This window comes from Mytilus californianus, unplaced genomic scaffold (assembly GCF_021869535.1).
Source record: "Mytilus californianus isolate M0D057914Y unplaced genomic scaffold, xbMytCali1.0.p SCAF_14, whole genome shotgun sequence".
Lineage (NCBI taxonomy): Eukaryota > Metazoa > Mollusca > Bivalvia > Mytilida > Mytilidae > Mytilus > Mytilus californianus.
Genome location: NW_026262626.1, coordinates 21488772 through 21511238, shown reverse-complemented (window position 1 = coordinate 21511238; position 22467 = coordinate 21488772). Strand labels below are relative to the sequence as shown.

At 31.9% G+C, this 22467-nt stretch overlaps 1 protein-coding gene across 3 annotated transcripts in view; it reads left to right on the top strand.

Moving 5' to 3' along the window:
• Nucleotides 1-20830, top strand: part of LOC127724363 (feline leukemia virus subgroup C receptor-related protein 2-like) — a 34060-nt gene extending 13230 nt beyond the window's left edge. For all 3 annotated transcript variants that reach the window (XM_052231302.1, XM_052231300.1, XM_052231301.1), the window contains exons 2-11: nt 1102-1664; nt 2023-2164; nt 6271-6408; nt 7692-7759; nt 8932-9035; nt 12441-12551; nt 13198-13303; nt 13917-14028; nt 19284-19327; nt 20622-20830. In XM_052231302.1, coding sequence (XP_052087262.1) covers nt 1137-1664; nt 2023-2164; nt 6271-6408; nt 7692-7759; nt 8932-9035; nt 12441-12551; nt 13198-13303; nt 13917-14028; nt 19284-19327; nt 20622-20708 — 1440 coding nt within the window. In that variant the 5' untranslated portion in view covers nt 1102-1136 and the 3' untranslated portion in view covers nt 20709-20830. The remainder of the gene's footprint in view (nt 1-1101; nt 1665-2022; nt 2165-6270; nt 6409-7691; nt 7760-8931; nt 9036-12440; nt 12552-13197; nt 13304-13916; nt 14029-19283; nt 19328-20621) is intronic.
• Nucleotides 20831-22467: the final 1637 nt, after the last annotated feature.

Here is a 22467-nt window from a genome sequence, read left to right as displayed (position 1 = left end):
AAATATGTACACTCAAAAAAATAGATTGGATTGATTTTTAATAGAGCTCTGGTGGTTAGAATTTAATTTAAAATTTTTATCGTTTTAGTATTTAAATAAAACATCTTTGCACTAGCTGTCAGTAAGTGCGAGTACTCTCAGATCTGTACTTTGTATCTTTTGTGTTGTGATGGATGTATAAATACACTGCCACGTTTTTGAAAGATGTTTTTCTGCTTCGCATCAATCTGATGAGTTAAGCCCCTTTCAACTAATTTCTTATGTTGTACTGTTACACCACTGTCCAAGGTTAGTGGTGGTGGGGGGAGTTGGCGCCTTCAAACATGTTTAACCCCGCCACATTCTTTATGTGCCTGTTCCAAGTCAGGAGCCTGCAGTTCAGTGATTGCCGTTGCTTCATGTCTGTCATATTTGGTTTCAGTAAATTATTTTGTTATACATTAGGCCATTGGTTTTCTCAGTTGAATTATTTCACATGTTTCATGTCGGGGTCTTTTTTAGCGGACTATACGGTATGGGTTATTCTCATTGTTGTAGGTCGTATGGTTGCCTATACATTTGCTTACATTCACTTCATTTGAACTTTGGTAGATAGTTGTCTCATTGACAATCATACCACATCGCCTTAGATTTATATTAAATAAAAAAAAAAGGATAATTAATTAATCAGTATTATGATTTTATTTTTGTGCTTGCATATTTTTGAAAAAAAGTGGCAAGTGAACAATGTTTCCAAAAACAAAGAGCTTTAAGACATTCTTAAAATGTCATTGAATGACATTAATTTGTTTAACATAACATGAAGCTAAAAAGTGATTGCATTAGCCTTAGTGTAGCCATTAGTAAATTATTTGTACAAGAAGTGTAGGACTAGTCATGTTCAAGATACTATATTAACACAAAAAGAAAGATAAATTTTGTTGAAATATAAACAAACAGTTGTATAACTTCTATAAGATTTATCTGTTTTTATCTAAACACAAACAGATCTAGTGACCTAAAGACAGTGAACCTTTATCAGTTATCTGAAGAAAAAGAAAACATTGGACATTTGGGTATACTCAATCGGTCAAGGACTTTAAGATTTTACTTTTCTTGTAGGTAAAGCCTTGAGCCGCAGCGGCGACTTAGCAACAATGGAGGTCCAGGCTAAACCGATTCTTCCAACAACAGAAAAAGACCCATCTGATTTGGATCTGCAACCACGGGTTTACAAGCGACGGTGGATGATTGTGTTTTTGTTCGCCTTCTATTCTCTCAGTAACGCGTACCAGTGGATACATTTAAACATTATAGGCGACGTTATACTAAAATATTACAATGCTAGCATGCCAGAGGATCAATTTCAAAGGGAAACCACATTAGACTGGTTGTCTATGGTTTATATGTTAGCATATATACCGTTAATATTTCCAGCCACGTGGCTTCTTAACAAAAAAGGCCTCCGTGTTGTTGCGATTTGTGGCTGTTTTCTTAATGCACTTGGGGCATGGCTCAAAGTAGCATGTGTAAGTCCAGACAGATTCCCAGTGCTTATGTTTGCTCAAACAATTTGTGCCATTGCTCAAATTTTTATACTTGGACTTCCAGCTAGGTTAGCTGCTGTGTGGTTTGGACCGAACGAAGTATCAACAGCGACATCAATAGGTGTTTTTGGAAACCAGGTGAGGCTTTGTTTTCTTTTTTATGCGGTTCATTAATTTGTGCAATAATTTACATGCTGTTTCGTGTGTTTGTAATTTTGAGTAAAAGTTAAATTATATGACAAGTTAACTCTTCAGCCAGCTTATTGCTTATAACACGAGGCATCTTGAAAAGAGATTTTATTGGGTTATTTATTCAAGTGTAATTAAGGCTTAGTCATAACCTTTGTCCAAATAGATGACAAAATCATTGCCATTTTATACTTTATGCATGTTTGGTAAATATTTTCAAGCGAAATACAATTACCATGATTACTTAGAATTTATTTGAATAAAATCTTTTATTTATTTCATTATTTCTCGGTTCTCTACTAAACAGGTAGGGTGTGCAGCTGGTTTCCTGTTACCTCCAGTATTAGTACCTTATAGTGAAGATTTGAACCAGATAGGGAAAGATATTGGTACCATGTTCTATATGGGAGCTGGCGTAACAACGTTCTTCTTTATAATGGTTATATTAAGTAAGTCCAACATACACACATTGTAATTCACATGAAAATATCCCTGTAAAAAAGAATAAATAAACAATAAATGGAGAATGTGTCCATGGGACACAGATGATGCCCCCGGTTGCATATAACGTTATAAAGGGCATAACTCTAAAACTGTAAATGTGACGGCACGCAATTTCGAACTTAATCTGTGATTTGTGGTAATAAGCATTGTGTATAAGTTTCATATCATTTGGTTGAGGAAACTAAAGTAAGAGAACGGAAACTAATTTTGGGACGTACGCTCGGACGGACGGACGGACGTACGGATGGACAAGGGCAACAGAGGGGGCATAAAAATACCGACTTCACGACTTATAATTAGAAAAAAAAGTCCATGAAAGTTACACTATATCAACCAACGGAACGAATTGAAAACAAGTGTCATATTCTTGACTTGGCACAGGTATTTTCCGAAGAAAATGATGGGTTGAGCCTGTTTTTATAGCTAGCTACACCTCACGCTTGTATGACAGTTGTTTATAGTTACATTATACTGACCAAATTTGGTGAGCAAGCCAAGCAGACATCATTGGTTAATGAGACAATAACTAGGACTACTCACGGTATACTTAAACGCGTTTTTTAAGAAAAACATGGTAAAATCCCGAATTAGCTGCAAATTAAAAATTCAATATTGACATGATTGATGGAAAGAAAAGAAGAAAACCGTGAAAAGAAACATTTTTGACAATATACTTTTGTGTTTTGTCACCATTGAAATTGCAGAAAACTAAAAGAATTCTGAAAGTCGTTGAAATAACGTCTTTCATGTCGTCACCAAAAAGAAAGTCCACAAACACATAATATTAATTTACTGTCTATAATTTTTGTTTTTGATGACTGCTGCTGTAATAATAATAATATATATACACGTGGTCAATGATACTATGCTTTTAGTTTAGGATAGCGCACATTTCGTTGACATACGATTCATGAAGTGCTCTCAAATCATGACAAAGTTGAAGATCATTGAAAACCAATCATGAAAAAAGTTTGTGTCAAATTTGGCGAAAGCAATTAAAATGTTACTAAAACTTTTGATTGATTTATGGATGAAAAAACTGATAAAAATAATCTGACGTTCATATACACGAGTCAACAAAACATCTGGAAAAACTAATCTAAAACTATTGAATCCGTATACATAAGACTCACTCTTGGCATTCTAATCTAAAAGATTTGAAGGCCTAAACTATTTCGATATTGAAGAGCATTCAAAACCAAATCCAAAAATTTTTGCACAATCTGGCTTAAGCCATCTGTGCCTGAGAATTTACAAATATTAGTGTTGTGAATGATCTAAAAGATCTGAACAGCAAATTTATTAAAACAAAATCCCCATATCAATGATATTTAATATTGGCACAGGATCACTGACTACTGAGATGTAGGACAAAAACGTTCAGCAGCAGTGGCATAGGCCCAGTGGTTGCAAACAACTCATCAACGATATCAGGATTATTATTTAATACGTCATACGCGCATTTCGTTTCTATGAGACTCCACAGTGGAGCTCAAATATCAAAAGTTCGAGGGGCCTCGGTGGCCGAGTAATCTAAGTAGTCCAAGAACTGTAACACTAGCCAGTCAACACTGAGGTTGTGAGTTCGAATCTCACACGGGGCAGATGCACTCGACTCCAATCTTAATTGACTAGGATTATCAGTTTTCCTACCGAAGGTCGGTGGTTCTCTCCGGGTACTCCGGCTTCCTCCACCAATAAAAACTGACCGCCACGAAATAGCACAATAGTGTTGAAAGTGGCGTTAAAACATCGATCAATCAATCAATCAAAAGTTGGAAGGCCACCCAATTTCGACCTTGAAATGCATAGAAAACCGTTTGAAGGCAAAATAAACCCGTCTTTTTCTGATTTCAAAAGTTGAGAAAAAAAATGAATTAATTCAAAACAGTGAGGATAACTTGAACTGCAAACGACGGACACCTCTTATTTCAACATGGTAAGAATATCTTCCATGGGTCCATCATCGTATTTCGATTTTGTTCACCATTATAATATCAAACCATTTAAATAAATACAATATTTAGTTATTAATGCACACAGTTACATATATGACCAGAGAGAAAATTAAAACGGCATACATGAACGCATAAGTTTTTAATTTGTTATCGAGATTATAAAATATTTGAAAATAAATACAACACAAACAGAAATCTCTAGTTTATTAACCGATAAACATGTGGGAAACATTTACAAAGTGGAAACGATATAGAGGTGTAGATGAATAGGATTGGCGACGATCCCTGTATTAGATATCAGATGTTCAATAACTCAAACGAGTTTAAATAAAGTGCTTGTGCACGATGATAACGGGAGAAGAAATGTATTTGATATCAGTAGTAAAGAGGTAAAATGTCCTTCAGTACAACAGATGGTGTGGGGGTGATAGCTTAGGGTGTTCAATTTTTATATTAGTTTAGAAAAATGTAACATGTTTTTAATAATTACGCCTACTCTCAGAATCAGAAAAAGGGTACGGTGTCCAATCAATTGAAGCTCATGTCCGTTATGTATAGCCTATTCAACCTGGTAAAACTGTCGTAACGATCTTATTCCTATCGATAATCGGTATGACAACAAATGCAACGCATGCAATTTGATGCAATATTTTAGTTATATATCTTTAATAGTATGATAAATAGATAAAACGCCTGACGTAGAAATTGTAGACGTAATGAGTTTTTACAACCACGTGCACTTGGTCGATGTTACTTATCATGTGGCGTTTCTTCACTAGCACATTGGTCAGTTCTTTTTTGTTGCCAGACATGAAATATCATTGAAACTATGGTCATTTTCTTAAAGTTCACTTTTCATAATTGTTAAAATCACTTTCTCTTCGCCTAGACATACATGTCGTTATACATACTTTTAATTTGCACAACTGTTTTGAATTTTCGTTAGTGATTTGGCCTTCCAATTTTTTAAGAAAGGGCATCTGATGAGTCTTGTGTAGACGAATCGCTTGTCTGTCGTTTTAAATGAAAAACCTGGCATCAGTGATCAGTTTGGTTTTGTTGCAGTTCAGTGTTTCTGTTGTTCCGTTGTTTTCCTCTTATAGTTGATGTTTTTCCCTCGGTTTTGGTTTGTGACCGAGAAATGTTTTCGTTTAATCAATTTATGACTATTGAACAGCGGTATACTACTGTAGCAGTTGCCTTTATTTATTCACTCAAAGGCATTAAACATAAGGCGAACTTTACCTGAAGTAGCAATCAGTGTTTTTGTAAAAATTACATTTATTTGTTGAGAATATATCACGAGGTTTATATTTTAAGAATATAGCAACCAACAATGTATTGAGGCTATGTCTTTTAAAGATTCTGACAGAGTTATCACGTAGTAATTTGTAGAATGGTAGGAAAAGAACACATAGTATATTTTAATGTTCAGTATTTCTCTGTTTACATTGTTTATAACATACCTTTTTTAATTCGTTGTTGATAAATTTTGAAATTATTAAGAAACTAAGGTTCCAACTCCGGCAGGCAAAGTTGTCCTTCGGTGGATTTGACTATTCTGTGTGTTTCCCTTGGGCATAATGCTACTACATGTGTTCAAGTATTTGTTCGTCCTTGACTTCGTTAAAAAGGGTTCATTGATATAAATAATCTTGTTGAAAATGCCCCTTATTGATAGATTTGAAATATATAAAAGTGACATACTCACGCCGAATCTGTGCACTTATGTATGTACCGTCATATCGAAAGAGCCCCACACTGTGCGTTACTTGGCAAAACCTTTCAGGATTGTGGGTCGAAAATGCTTTTCAAGTTCGTGATTTATTTGGCCGTTTTTTACCTTTGGAATCGAGCGTCAATGATAAGTCGTTTGTAGAGTAAAGGCGCGTCTGGCGAAAAAAATTCTACGCATAGTATCTATGTATGGTATCAATCTTATTTTCGTATTAAATGTACACGCGACACATTTTCATATATTTATATGGTGCTGTGCAAAATTTGATTTTTGATAATTGTTTCATTTACATTATCAGATATAGATTTGTGACTTTAATAGACATTGGCCGTATATGAATTAATATTTTTTTCAGTTTTTAAAAATGCTCCACCTATGCCACCAAGCAAGGCACAGATGTTATCTGTTCAAAATGCATCCAATGAACACTATGGAGAATCGTTAATTCGATTAGTCAAAAATAGAGGTTTTATACTGCTGACATTGACGTATGGTAAGTACAAAATTTAGTGATTGGTAATTATCTCTTAATGTTTAATTTTATTTAAGGGGGCATATATAAGGGAAGGGGCCGAGCTCTTGAAAAGAGTTCTTAAAACGCTTATAAAAAATTGACACTTCACAAACGCATAACTGATTTATACAGTTTGCCCCCTTAAACCAGGTCATCCCCTAATCAATAAAAGCTATTTTATACAAGGTATCTAGTGTTCTCACAAGACTGATTTATGTCGTAGTATTGATTATGTTGATGACTTTGCTTTTTAATTATCGTCATACTAATTCTACTTTGTAAAATAAGGCAAGAATATTGTAATTACAAATCATTTGAATAAAATTTGTATACTCCCGGTGTGAATAAGAATAGTGATTGGTAATAAAAATATACTTTCTTCCCCCAAAAATGAAAAAAAAAATTTCTGTTTTGATCAACATTATTTATTTTAACAGACATAATCGGAGATGAGGGCTATCCTCAATATGTTCTAAAAGAAATGTTGGCCAAATTTTCACCAAAAAACGACAATTTTCCGGGGCATTTTTCACGTAATAAAATGCGTGTGCAAAAAATTAAAAAAGATATGTTTAAGAACGGAAACAGTTAAAGTTAAACTTTAACACGATAACAAATTTGTTCATACATGTGTGGTCCGTTACCTACATCTAGCAAATAATTCCACTCAACTCTGTGCAAGGACAGTCTTAAATTGACAGTAAAAAAGAGGCCAAAGATAACAAAGGGACATTCAAACTCGTAAGTCAAAAATAAACTGATAACTCCATGGAGAAAAGAAAAAGACAAACAGACAAACAACAGTACACAAACCACAACATAGAAAACTTAAGACTGAGCAACACAAACCCCACCAAAAACTGGGTGTGATCTCAGGTGCTCCGGATAGGTAAGCAGATCCTTCTCCACATGTGACACCCATCGTTACTTCTACGATGCAAGCTGTTGCTTTTCATTGAAGTCCTCGGTTGTGACTTTGAGACGAAGAACAGTAATAAAAGACCTATACCTGTTCTTTTGTGTTTTTTTGTTGTGTGTGATTTGCTTAGGTGTTCGAAGTCTAAAGTTAATACACAATATATGTTTTTCCATAGTATTACTAAATATATAAAGAAATGCATGTTCTATTAAAAAATGGTTTAACTTGATTCTTTATTTATATACAGCATTTTCTTTATACTCCATTAGCAGACCATCCAATGTTCAATTTATGACTTCCACAGTTGGTCAGGAATACTAATGATATGTTCTTTCAATTACAGGCATCAACACGGGATCTTATTATGCAATATCAACTCTGCTCAATCCAATTGTTTTGTATTATTTTGAGGTTTGTAGTCATACGAACTTTAGTATTATGTCAGTACTCAAATAAGTGTCATTAATCACCATTTGTATAAAAAAATAAACAATTATCGTTCTCATACGTCAAAATTATTTTGTAAATAATTATGTTGAACTACGGATTTCATATTGTACTTTATATCGTTTATTGGTAATTACTTTAATTTGTATTTTTGTCGTTTTATATTATATGAAATACAAAATGCAGATTTAGCTAAATTGACTTGTCCACTGTAGGGTATTAATCAAATGTAGTTAACATGTATGTAAGCACGAACAAATCAAATGGTGGTCTGATGTAATATATATATAGAAAGCTTTTAATTAAGGCCAGATACAAGATATGTTTCATGGCTGTCGTTTAATAATTTACGTTTTGGCCTACTATATTGAAAAATATAAAGGTTTGTTATCTTTAAAATGAAAGTTTATTATCAAATTTTAAAATGCATTTGACATCAACCAAATAAATAAAAAAAATTTTTTTTCATATTTCATTTAACAGGTTTCATGTACGGTTAATGGGATATATTTTTTTCTGGCCTTAAAATGACATGTTATTTATTATCCTATGTGTTTAATATAATGATGTTGTCACTCCTTGACAATTCAACAAATTATTACATGTAGCATCATCTAACATCCTTTGCTAAATGTCTGGGAGTCCAACCAACTGGTATATGTTAATTATGAAGGCAGTGAATGATAGTCATGATATCTTGTTTTATTTTTACCTTTCTATTTCCCAACATATTTGAGTTGAATTTAAAAAGAAAATAAATGAATAATTTTTTTTAACTCATGGTACAATATCGTCTAGGTTATGGATGTTAAATTATATAAATTTAAAATATAATATTTCATCAGGCAACGAATAGCCATTTTGAATAGAACTAATTTCTATGCATATTCATCTGCAAAAGTTATTATAAAGAAATGAGGAAAAACAAAATCACAAAAATATTTTTTTATTTCATATCTAGTTTGAATGTATTTCTTTTATTACTTGAATTTTTTTTATAAAGTAACATATTAGTTGATATAGGGAGGGAGGTAGGGGGATATTTTCATCTGATTAAAGAGGTGACATCATATCTAATATATTTACTTAAATGGGAAATTCTGAATAGATATTTTCTTGTTTAATGTTAACAACAGGGTCACCAGAAAGACGCTGGTCAGATAGGCCTTACTATCGTTTTGGCTGGCGTCGTTGGTTCCATAGTGGCTGGTGTTTGGCTTGACAGGACCAAAACGTTCAAGTAAGATAGCCATTCAATGCATTGGCTAAAGAACACATACACAGTGGCTTCAATTATAGGAAACCTTTTTAATAGAACAATATTTATGTTTTCAGCTTGAATAGATATAAAATGGGTTCAATAGGGTTTAGAGTCATTTGTCGGGAAGTCCTTTCATCATTACTTTCCATCTTGCTAAAGAGACAATTAAAAAAAAACTGTGTTGAAATTGTAGTTGATCAGAAAAAAAAAGAAAAATCATGAATAAGATTTCAGAAACATTTAGACATTTGTCTCATAATGTTAAGAACTCATCACGAGAAACTGTTTATTGTAATATATTTTAAACGTTTTCAATTAGCGTTCTAAATTTTTTAAATTATAGTATCAGAAATTTTGATTCGGTTATTCTCATAAATTTGTTTAATTATCTCTTTATCTTAGATATTTTTCAAACATGATTTACCAACTTGCTTGTTCTGTAGATAAAAATTGTGCTCACAAGTTTGGTTCGAACAAAATGTTTTAAAATATATTAAAAAAATGTAAAGCAACAAATAAGATTGTTTGGCACAACAACAAGAACTTTGATACCGGGACATAGCGCATCCGTTGGTATTTGAATGTTTTCACTAGAAGACCTTCCTGGAAATCAGTCTCAACCATTTTGTTACCCTCTTTAAGTTTTTTTCAGTCCAATTTATGCATATTTCTATCTTTCATACATTTCTTTGTTTGTTATGACGAAGCGCAGTCATTACATATTTTATGTCTGGGAACATTTAACTCTCATGTAATGATATTTCAACAAATTACTTGGTTTTTATATTAACCCTATTAAATGCAGTTTGTTTTTACATTGATAAAAAACCTGATCGCAGGTTATTACACATGTAATAAATGCATTTTTCCAATAGCTTCACAAAGTGCTTTCAGACAGTATACTATAGAATGTAGTCGTTTAAAAAAGTAACAACATTTAAAGTTATTAAGAGAAACTAGTTGTTCTTGTTTTAATAACATCTCAATTGGACAACTTGCTCAAAAAAGAGATAACTTGCCGATAGTTCTTACAGCACGTGTAGTTATTCAAATACTAGTATCTAAAACTGTTTATAGGTTGAACTGCATTTAATATTAAAAAAATCCATAATTTCTAATTTCTACTTGTTGCACATTGCTTGCATAACGAACAAAGAAATATTAAGCTAGTATAATATATGCCTGCATATAACGTCACACAAAGAATTGGATTATTTCATTTTAAAAATATTTCTTGAAGTTGATGCTGATGAATTCATTATTATTTCTATTATTATTTACTATATATATTTGTCCATACTAAATAAAGGCAACAGTAGTATACCGCTGTTCGAAATTCATAAATCGATTGAGAAAAAAACAAATCCGGGTTACAAACTAAAACTGAGGGAAACACATCAAATATAAGAGGAGAACTACGACACAACAGAAACACAACATTAAAATGTAACACACACAGAAACGAACTATAATATAACAATGGCCATTTTCCTGAACTAAAATCGTTTGATAGGCATGTCATGAAGTAATGCGATTGATGGATAACTTTGAAAAGAAAGGAAATATATCTAACAAATATTTGAACCGCTCATTTGTCCACTGTTACAGAAAATTCATGATTTTTTTTTACAAATAAGGTATGATTAAAACAGAGATTTGCCCCTCACTCACCAGGAAAACAAAACAGACCCACAGCAAACATATCAGATAAAAATTCAAATACATTTATACTGATACCTGCCAGACTAATATCTTTAGAACTAGAATGATATAAATAAATAAATGTAATAGATCGTATTTTGTTAATCTAAGTGTCCAAAAAAGTGGCAATATGATACCATCGGTTTGTTAACGCCATAAATAAAAAAAGGTTTGATCAAAATATTCGCTATATTTATTTTTGTCAATCTGATGAATGTCGAGTACCACAGGTGAAATTTGTAAACCATGTGTTAATTTTGTTTGGTGCACGAACAGTAAAATTACCCATACCAATTTAGATTAAAAAACCATGAAAGGCATATTTTAAACATGCACTTTAGCATATAATTAAAATATGCATAAACCAAATACACGACAAACTGTTTAGTAGGCAACAAAGCTAACATCATTTTTTATTTAATCACCACGATAAAGCCAAACCGTACAGAAAGACATCGAAACAAAAAACCTTATAAACAAAAAAATGAAAATAACATTTTGTAAATTGTATGCATACGAAACTCTTTTCTGGATTTACTTTATCAGGAACGCTCAAAGCCAAATATTTGATAGCCAGGGATACATAAGTACCGAAACAAATGAAGAGCCATATGACCAAAAGGGACCTAAAATGAAAGCGCATATAAAGATAAGAAGATGTGGTATGATTGCCAATGACACAACCCTTCACAAGAGACGAAATGACACAGAAATTAACAACTATAGGTCATTGTACGGCCTTCAACAATGAGTAAAACCCATACCCCATAGTCAACTAAATTCATTTAAGATCAACTTTGCCTGCTGGAGTTCGAACCTTAGTTGTTAATAATATCTAAATTTAAAAACGGATGTAACAATATACTTTACATTGTACTATTTTACAAAAGTTTGAAAGAAAAACATTGTTGCTAACGGGTTGTAGTTAAAAAAATTGAGCAACATGACTTTTCATATTACGGTCAGTACGCAACATTCACTTATCTATGTAACTGCACATAAATTAAAAGAAAACTTATGTATTCTCAACACCGAACTCCAAATATGACACAGGTATCCCCTTTATGAAACATCTTAATAATTCATGTACCTAATGAGTTCAAGAATTATCATTTTAAGGATACAACGCATACTTGAAGATATGAATTAATGCAATACTACTTTCTCGGTTACTAAAACATAGGTAACTTTATCCTTATGTGACGTTTTATCACAGGCATATATCAATTATTCCACACCTTGTTAAACATAAATGTGTGTGCTCGTTTGCCCCACTAAGGAAACAATTAGGATGCGTAACACCTCGAATCTTCAAATAGTTCAGAAATGTTCTTAAAATGGGTTGGTGTTTTTTGATAAAAGACATATACATGAAAGGCAGGCAAAACAAAATAAAGTACATCCTTGATTGTTTCTTTGGAAAGGTTGAATTATTTTCTGTATGTATTTAGGATGAAAGAAACATAAATTCGCAGTTTTGTAATGCTAGATTTTTTATTTATTTTAAAACATCTGAAATTTTATTATTCTCTTTTTTTGCGTGCAAATTATATGGAAAAATGAAATGCAAAATGAAAAATAATCGATTGAAATGAAAAATTTTAAATGATAACAAAATCATCGGAACAATTCAATAAAATTGGTCAATGCTTTCAAACTTACTACATAAATGTTTACTTTTAGGGGCACTACTGTTGGAATTTATTTCTTGTCCATGGCTGGAATGATTGCATTTACCTTCACCCTAAAATTAGATATTCTTTGGGTAGTTTATCTTTGTGCCGGAGCTCTAGGGTACGTATATACATATGCGTGAATAGATAAAAACACACATACTTACAGACACGCATGTGAGCGTGTTTTTCGTATAATACTGGCAGATTGATTGTCGTAAATGGAAATTTGTACCCTTAGCTTTGAGGTCCGCATAAATTAAGAACAAGAAACACTAACGGAAATTAACAAAAAGTGAACATATCAAGCAATGCTAGGGGAAACAATCAACAGCAATTGATATATTATTGATGCTTTATCACAATTCATGTCAATATAGTCAGAGCAATATGTCTATACTTCAGATAAAACGGCAAATGAAATAACGTGAAGCACATGAAAAGAAGATAATGAATAAATAATTGACTTTTCTGTGTGAAAGAATATATACATTTATATCCTATCTGAGATGCAAAAGTTTCTTATTAAAATTGAACATACTTTTAGGAAGAATAACCCTTTAACGTGTTTTCTGTGTAATAAACCAAAAATTTCACGTTAAACAAAATCATTTTCTTATGACAATCGTGATACATAATATACGTTTGCTAGTATAATTTCATTAAATTCCAGAGCTCTCTCACCAGGTTTGTTTTTTTAAAGACAGCTAAGCGTTTGTTTAATATCTAATTGATATATTGATTACACTTTCTGATGATTTCTTCAGTTTCTTTATGACTGGATATTTACCGGTTGGATTTGAATTTGCTGCAGAAATAACTTATCCAGAGTCTGAAGGTACATCATCCGGGCTTCTGAACGCTTCCGCACAGGTAAATAGACATAATCTAAAGTAAAAATGTTTCGTTGACAGTTAATTATATTTACGATATTTTCCGACAATCGATAACAAATACTTTCAATATATGTCATTTAAAAAATGTGAAAAGAATGACAACTCTAACGTTAAAACGTTCAAAATCTCGTATGCATTATACAATTTGCAGGTACATCTGACACGTATAGAGAACATCTATGCGTCTTGTTGATATAATCAAACATAAACACACAAAAAAGTCGCCAAATGTGAGATGATCTTAAGTATATAGGTACTTAGTATCAGATATATGAACAACAAGAATGTTTATTTTTTTCTGTTTTTTTCAGTTTTTTTTATGTTTTAATGTATAAATTCTATTATAGGTTGTTTTTATTGATTTCATGAACCAATTGTCAAATTTGGATGATGTAGACCTTGTCCTACATTAACGACCCTTCCCAATCGATAAAACAGCATGGTGACATATTAATGCACTTTTTTCAATTTTTGTTGTTTCCTTGCCTCTTGTGTTTTCACCTGTACAGTTAATTTGCAAAGTATACATTAAAACCTTAATTGTTAAATGAATTAATAATAAATAAATTTGGTTTACCATTTTTTTTAAGACTTTTGGCATTATTCTTACCATTGGTATGAGGGCAATGCTGAACAACATCAGTATTCTATCTGCCAATATAACTATATGTGTAGCCCTACTGATAGGTACAGTTATCACAGGTAAGTCATAATCATACTATGAATAAATTATACGTGTTTGAATTGGTATGGTTTTACTCCAAACAAATGAATAGATTTTTAGACAATTTGACATGAAATGGCCATTTTAACATAGTTTGAACAAGTTGCTTTCTTTAAAAAAAGAAAAGCAACACGTGAACCTGAGACCTCTGCATGGCTGGTTAACAAAAAATGTTGCTGAATCTTTGTTTGGTTTTGATTTGAAACAGTTAACTGTGAAAAGAATAAGATAATGATGATGTTAAAACTCCTTTGTTGAAAATATGTAATTGTGTGTAGATTCTTGCACAAGTCAATTGAAAGCAATGTTGGATAGTTGTGAATAGAAAAGTGTATATACAGCTACTATTTGAATTTACATTTTAAGGCTTGACTATTTTATTTATTACTTGGGAGTTTTCATAATTCTATTGCAAATCCCAGTTTCTGCAAACCGGATGTCTAATGCAAATTGCACAAAACTATCGCAATATAGATTTAAGCACTCAGTTTGCATTATAATCTGGATGCATTTCTTTTATCTATCATATCTTCATATTTTGTTTCCTGGATGCCTTCAATTATTCTTATACTCATTATTGAAGCTGTCTGTACTCATGGTAGATGTTGTATAGATAAATTTAAAGTCTTATTTCCATGCGAAGTGAAACCCTGTGGCATGCAACTTATAAGAAGGTTTCGTATATTGTTTTTGAGAGTAACACACCAGCTTCCATCTCAAATTAAGTTACTTAAATTAATCCAAATATTCTTCAGGAAAAATTGGTTTTGAAGAATATCTTATTTTCGGAAGTTTTATGAACATACTCTCAACAGAACCAATTTATATACAGCGATATGTAGATATAAAAAGATACCAGGATTAAAATGCTGTACGCCAGACGCGAGTTCAGTCAACAAAAGACTCACCAGTGACTCTCGAATCAAAAAGTTTAAAAGGTCAAATAAAGAAGTTGAAAGGAATTGAGGACCCAACATTTCGAAACAAATGATTAATAGTTGAATTAGGATGTCAATCTACCTACATCAAGTGTTTTGACTCTGGATTCATTGCCATTTCATCCGGAATTTGTGTGAACGCAAACCGATAGTGTGTCGTGTTACAGGGTGCTATATAATGTAAATGAACCAAAACGTGTAGGATAGCTGGTCAACACAATGAATACAATTTTCAAAATCGTACCATACAGCAAAGATTTAGATGCTATAAGGTTGAACTATTAAAAACAAAAAAACAAAAAAATTGAAATTTGAAAATAAACATACATTCCTGTCAATAAATCTATTCCGACAATTTAGAATATAATATCAGTAAACACAAACATCAAGTATTTACTGATGGACATTTTATTTATCAAATCAATCTCTTGTTATAGTCTAACTTTCCACTATATGAATATATTGCAATATAAAATATAAGCAGAGACTTAGAAATCCATACTGAAACATCAACTTTAGTAATTAATTTTTTTTATCATTATCGTAAAATATTAATTACGTTTTTTGTGAGATGCAAGGATTTAAAATTCTTATGAATTGAAACTATGCAAGTATTTTTTCATTCACTACCGTTTTACATTTAGATACTAACTTATGTGTACGCATCCCTGCTCATTGGTGCTTATATGTTGCATGTTGCATATAATTTCATAAAATTGAGAATGGAAATGGGGAATGTGTCAAAGAGACAACAACCCGACCACAGAACAGACAACAGCAGAAGGCCACCAACAGGTCTTCAATGCAGCGAGAAATTCCCGCACCCGGAGGCGTCCTTCAGCTGGCCCCTAAACAAATATATATACTAGTTCAGTGATAATGAACGCCATACTAAACTCCAAATTGTACACAAGAAACTAAAATTAAAAATAATACAAGACTAACAAAGGCTAGAGGCTCCTGACTTGGGACAGGCGCAAAAATGCGGCGGGGTTAAACATGTTTATGAGATCTCAACCCTCCCCCTATACCTCTAGCCAATGTAGAAAAGTAAACGCATAACAATACGCACATTAAAATTCAGTTCAAGAGAAGTCCGAGTCTGATGTCAGAAGATGTAACCAAAGAAAATAAACAAAATGACAATAATACATAAATAACAACAGACTACTAGCAGTTAACTGACATGCCAGCTCCAGACTTCAATTAAACTGATTGAAAGATTATGTCTTCATCATATGAATATCAGGCACAATCCTTCCCGTTAGGGGTTTAGTATCATACCATCATAACATATATGAGAAGAACATAACCCGTGTCATGCCAACAACTGGTTTTTAAATAAATGTGTTTAGTGCAGATGCAAAGACCCTATAAGTGAATCAATATCAACGCCAAAATATGCAATCTTTAATGACCTGACAACAGTATCGTAACTATATCCCTTCTTAATAAGTCTATTTAAAGGTTTTGTTAGTTTCAGAGGTGAATACTGACATTTTTGTGCTTTATAAAGAATATTTCCATAAAAAATTGGATGTGAAATACCTGAACGTATAAGAAGTCTGCATGTTGAGCTATATTTACGAATGATGTCCTTATACCGATGATAAAATTTAGTAAATGTTTTGACTAGTTTGTGATATCGAAAACCCTGGTGTAATAATTTTTCAGTAATACATACATTTCTCTCGTTAAAATCTAAAACATTGTTACATACACGAGCGAATCGTACAAGTTGAGATATATAAACACCGTAAGATGGTGACAAGGGAACGTCACCATCTAAAAATGGATAATTAACGATAGGAAATGAAAAATCATCTCTTTTATCATATATTTTAGTATTAAGCTTTCCGTTAATGATATAGATATCAAGATCGAGGAAAGGGCAGTGGTCATTGTTAGTATTAGCTTTATTTAAAGTAAGTTCAACAGGATAAATTTCTTTAGTATACATACTGAAGTCGTCATTATTGAGAGCCAAAATATCATCCAAATATCTAAAAGTATTATTAAATTTGTGTATCAGATGTTGTTTCGATGGGTCTTTACTGATTTTTGTCATAAATTGTAACTCATAGCAATACAAAAAAAGATCCGCAATAAGTGGTGCACAGTTAGTCCCCATTGGAATTCCGATAACCTGACGATATACGGAATCTCCAAAGCGAACAAAAATGTTATCTAGTAAAAATTCAAGGGCATATATAGTATCAAAGCATGTCCAATTGACATAGTTTTTTTGTTTATTGCTACTAAAAAATGACCTAAAAGAGTTTGAACATATATATTCACATTCTGACTTTTTAAATGCCCATTTAATTAGGTGTGTGAATTTTTTCTTAATGAGAATGTGAGGCAATGTGGTATATAGGGTAGAAAAATCAAAACTTTGAACAGATTCAAAATCACCAATATATGCATGCAATTTATCAAGTACTTCCAACGAGTTCTTGACACTCCAAAAGTAATTAATTCCACTATTTTCGAAGGCCTTATTTGAACAATTTATTATCAGGTTTTTGATTGTACCAAGTGTACTGGTAAGAAGAATAGACAATTTAGTAGTGGAACAATGGCTTGAAGACGAAATGAATCTATATTTGTAAGGTGTTTTGTGTAGCTTCGGAAGCCAATACATAGTTGGGACTTTCATTGTATTTGGTTCTGCTTGTAAAGCGGTAGCTAAAAGTTTATGTTTGTTACAGATGTCGTTTTCTGAAAATGGAGTCAGTTGGAATGTTGGTGAATTGGTGATTTCTTTTTTCAGAACCTCAATGTAAAATTTACGTCAAACAATAATAATATTATTAGCAGCTTTATCGGCCGGGACAAAAACAAATTCCTTGGCTAGTTCTTTTAGTTTATGTTTGATACGAGAAATAGGTTTATTGTGGTTATTGTTAAGAGTAAAATGTTCTTTAAAATGTTGAATACGTATATCAACTATGTTCATTACTGATTTAAAAAAAGAGTCCAAAGATTTTTTGTCAGCTTTTTCCCATAAATGTATTCACTGTTCAAACCTGTGGGGCATAAAACACGTATATATAACATTTTTGATTATATTCTATTAAGGACAAATTTAGTCTCAGTTTAAACTTAATAATTTTAATGAATATTCTCTTGGTCTGGTAGTATCTTTTATCGAATTAAATATTTTTGACAGACAAATCCTTTTGTTTAATTATCTTTCTGTTTTCCGACCACTGTGTTTCTGACCTAAGATACAGCATGAATTATATAATTGCGTTATCGTTATACTTCATATTTAATAAACATTCGCATTATTAAAAACACATATGTTTTGTTAAAAGGCAAATAGTTTCTAACATATAAATGAATTTTGACTGCAACCTAGTCTTTATTTTTTTTGCTATTCGATCTACAAATGAACTTTTAGTGTTGAAAAATACAGTGTCACGCGATAGCCTATCCATAGAGGGACCGTATCAAAGACCTAGATTAACTACCTGTATAAATGATGAAAAATTTTCGAGAGGTTCCGAGCATGTTGTCTCCTGAGATTTCCGAATGACCCATAGAAGCTATCTAAACTCACCAATATAAAGGCGATGAAGGCCTCAGGGGGTTCACAAAATAAAAAATCCACAAGCATTTGAAATTCACAATTTCTGGAAAACCTATTGATGTAACATTTCACATAACTATCAACCTTCACTGGTAAAGGCATTTTCAACAGAAAATTGTGAGTTAAATCGATTTTACTAGTACACATATTTTATAAATGACAATTGCATATATTTCAAAATGATCTCTTAGAAAGTTTGCAGTCAAAGGTCATAGTTTATAAAGATATCTGATTAATTGAAAACGATTAGTAAAGGAAATAGTGATGACCTAATCACGCGAAATTTTTCAACAGTCGGTCCATTCACGGCAATACCTTAAGTCAAGACAAATATCAACAGTAGTTCCGAAATACATGCTTGTGGTTTCATGATATCCACTGAATCTTTTATCTATTACAGTGAAAATATGATATCATAATATATACAAATGCTATCATCCTATATGCCCGACAATACGTATGTAATTATTCAGACTCTTTATCATAATCAGTCCCTGTTGACTGGTCGACATATTTTAAGATATCAGTAAAACAAGGAATAAATCGATTCCCCGAAATATATGTGAATTGTTGTGATAATTAAATATAAAATGAAATTACTTTTAGTTCTATTTAATCGCTTTTAAGTTCATAATATATGGACACGTCTTTTAAAATACAAACACAAACTTATATAATCATGTATGTCTTTAACTTTCAGCCTTTATTGGTGCAAATTATAGAAGACAAGAGGCAGGGAGAGAGGTATAATTATTTTTCATATTTTGTTCTTATGTTTAAATATGATAAAAATTATAATTTGTAGTAAAAGTTTAAATGACACAATATAAAAGTTTACGAATCTTGACTAAATCGTGATCTGCATATGACAAAAAAGTCCAAATATAGGAAGTCAAATATAATAGTGAAATAGGCTTTAAACAAATTGTGACGTAAAAATAATATTAAAAAAATTGACACATTTGGGGCGACTTGTGATTTTGATTTTGATAGTCCCACGGACTTTTGTATCTTTTTACTAGCCATTTATATCTTCTCATCCCTTTATTTGTATTAATAACTGTACTACATGCAAAGACAAAAGATTTATTTGCAAAATGTTATGTGGTTCTTAATGGTACAAAGTTGACTGTTTTTATGCCCCCGCCGTAGCGGAAGGGCATTAAGTTTTACCCTTGTCCGTTTGTACGTACGTCCGTATGTCCGTCCGTCCAAAAATTAGTTTCCGTTCTCTAACTTTAGTTTGCCTCAACCAAATGTCATGAAACTTATACACAATGCGTATTACTACAAAACTCAGATCAAGTTTGAATTTTGGTGGCGTCACTTTTACCGTTCTAAAGTTAGGCCCCTTTACAAATGGAAAAATTGCTGAATTTTTCCTTTCTGTTCTCTAACTTTAGTTTGCCTCAACTAAATGCTATGAAACGTATACACAATGTTTATTACCACAAAAATTAGATCAAGTTTGATTTTTGGTGGCGTCACTTTTACCGTTCTAGAGATATGCCCCTTTTACAAATGAAAAAATGGCTGAATTTTTCATTTCCATTCTCTAACTTTAGTTTGCCTCAACCAAATGTTATGAAACTTATATACAATACTTTTTACCACAAAACTCAGATCAAGTACAAATTTGGGTAGCATCACTTTTAGAGTTCTTGAGTTATGTCCCTTTATTACGTTACATGCAAGCGGGGGCATCATCGGTGTCCCATGGACACTTTTCCTATTTATTTCAATATATATTAATGCTTGTATAATACATTTCTGTTGATTTTGTTGCACAATTCAAAATATTTTTGAAGTACAAAACACTTTTTTTTTCAAATATGAGAGTATTCCGAGGTGTTAAAATGTCATTATTGAACCAAGATCGGCTTTATTTACGTTGCTTAGTCGGATACATTCTCTTGTATAGCGCCTTGGACAACAAGAAACGTCGAAATTAATGATGTTCACGTAATGCATAGTTGGTCAATTAATAGAATGCACATTAAGGTAAATTAATCATCAATCAAATACTGTTGAATTGTAGATGTTAGCAAAAATTGATCAGCTAGAGTACAATGTTGAATTGAATGAAAAATCCCAGATGGCGGACCAACCTATTAACGTGGACTAATGTGTTGTAATAGTGTGAACAGAGTATGATGCTGTAATGTGTCGCTTTTGATGATATGATTTCAACATCTATACAAGTTTAGTAAATGACCAACTGTGGGTACTTAAAATCATATTGATTGATATCAAGTTGAATTCAAAGATGCAATGTATAACTTATTCATTTAGAATTTATATACCTCATTGTGGCCCAAGGTTTCTTTATGATGTTTTATTAGTTAGGTCTTCCAAACTTTTATGAGTAAATATAGTAAGACAAAAAACTTATGCAAACTATTACTAAGAAGTAACAAATCAAAGTAGGATAGTATACCTGCTTTTACTACGTAGTAACAAATCAAAGTAGGATAGTATACCTGCTTTTACTACGTAGTAACAAATCAAAGTAGGATAGTATACCTGCTTTTACTACGTAGTAACAAATCAAAGTAGGATAGTATACCTGCTTTTACTACGTAGTAACAAATCAAAGTAGGATAATATACCTGCTTTTACTACGTAGTAACAAATCAAAGTAGGATAGTATACCTGCTTTTACCACGTAGTTGTCAAAGAGGGACGAAAGATACCAGAGGGACAGTCAAGCTCATAGATCGAAAACAAACTGACAGCGCCATGGCCAAAAATTAAAAGACAAACAGACAAATAATAGTACAGATGACACAACATAGAAAACGAAAGACTAAGCAACACGAACCCCACCAAAAACTGGGGGTGATCTCAGGTGCTCCGGAAGGGTAAGCAGATCCCTCTTCACATGTGGCACCCGTCGTGTTGCTTATGTTATTACAAATCCGGTAAATAGTCTAATTTGGTAAGTCACATTCGTGACAAAATAGCATCATGGATTTTTTTCGCAGTATTGGTAAACATTAAAGGTCATATAGAATGAAATGTTAATTATTAATGTCAAAACTGTTTCGAAAATTGATGAAATCTTATTTTATAAACAGAAGTTTTTGATTTGATTTCTATTTTGTATTGTAATTAGCCTTTTTCCTCCTTGGGTATTTTCTAAGTGTGTTTTAAAAAAGTTTCTATTTAGACGTTTTATGTTATTTTTTAGAGTCTGTTTACAGGAATTTGAAAATCGTTTTGATATTATATATATTCTGAACACGTCGAATATTGCTTCTGAGCACAAATAAATTTACTGTCGTGCTTCAATTGAATGCATTGGACTAAAATGTTTAATATCAGAATTTGTGCTATTTTTTAAATACCAATATTATTATCTTCGATTTTTTAATTTTTTTTCATTTGGTGAAGTATTAATGCATGACCTATCATAATATGTCATAAACATTAAGATAATGAATGATTCATTTAGTACTTTGTTACATTGTTAGTTTTGATTTAAGTGTTTATTTGTTTTAAGTGTTTTTGTTTAATATTTTATGTTAAAACATGACGGAGTGTGCGTTTTTTTTTTACGACCGACGATGTATATTGTTTTTTTGTCTATTGAATCATGTTTTAAGCTAAAATGAAAAGTGTCTGTTTTGAAGAGTGAAAGTTTCAATTTAACTGAATCAGACACAGTTTGCCTCTTCAATATGTTAAACAGTGGTTATTAATTTCAAGACAGAAAATTTAATTCATTCAATCATGTAACATCAATTTAACGTAAAGTATGATTCAATGGTTTGAAAGGCTTGGTTTGTAAGAATGACTGAGTCTGAACAACATTTATCTTTTACCCTAATTCAGTACTTTTTAAATTACATTCCTGATCGCGTACATGATTAAATGTTTCATTT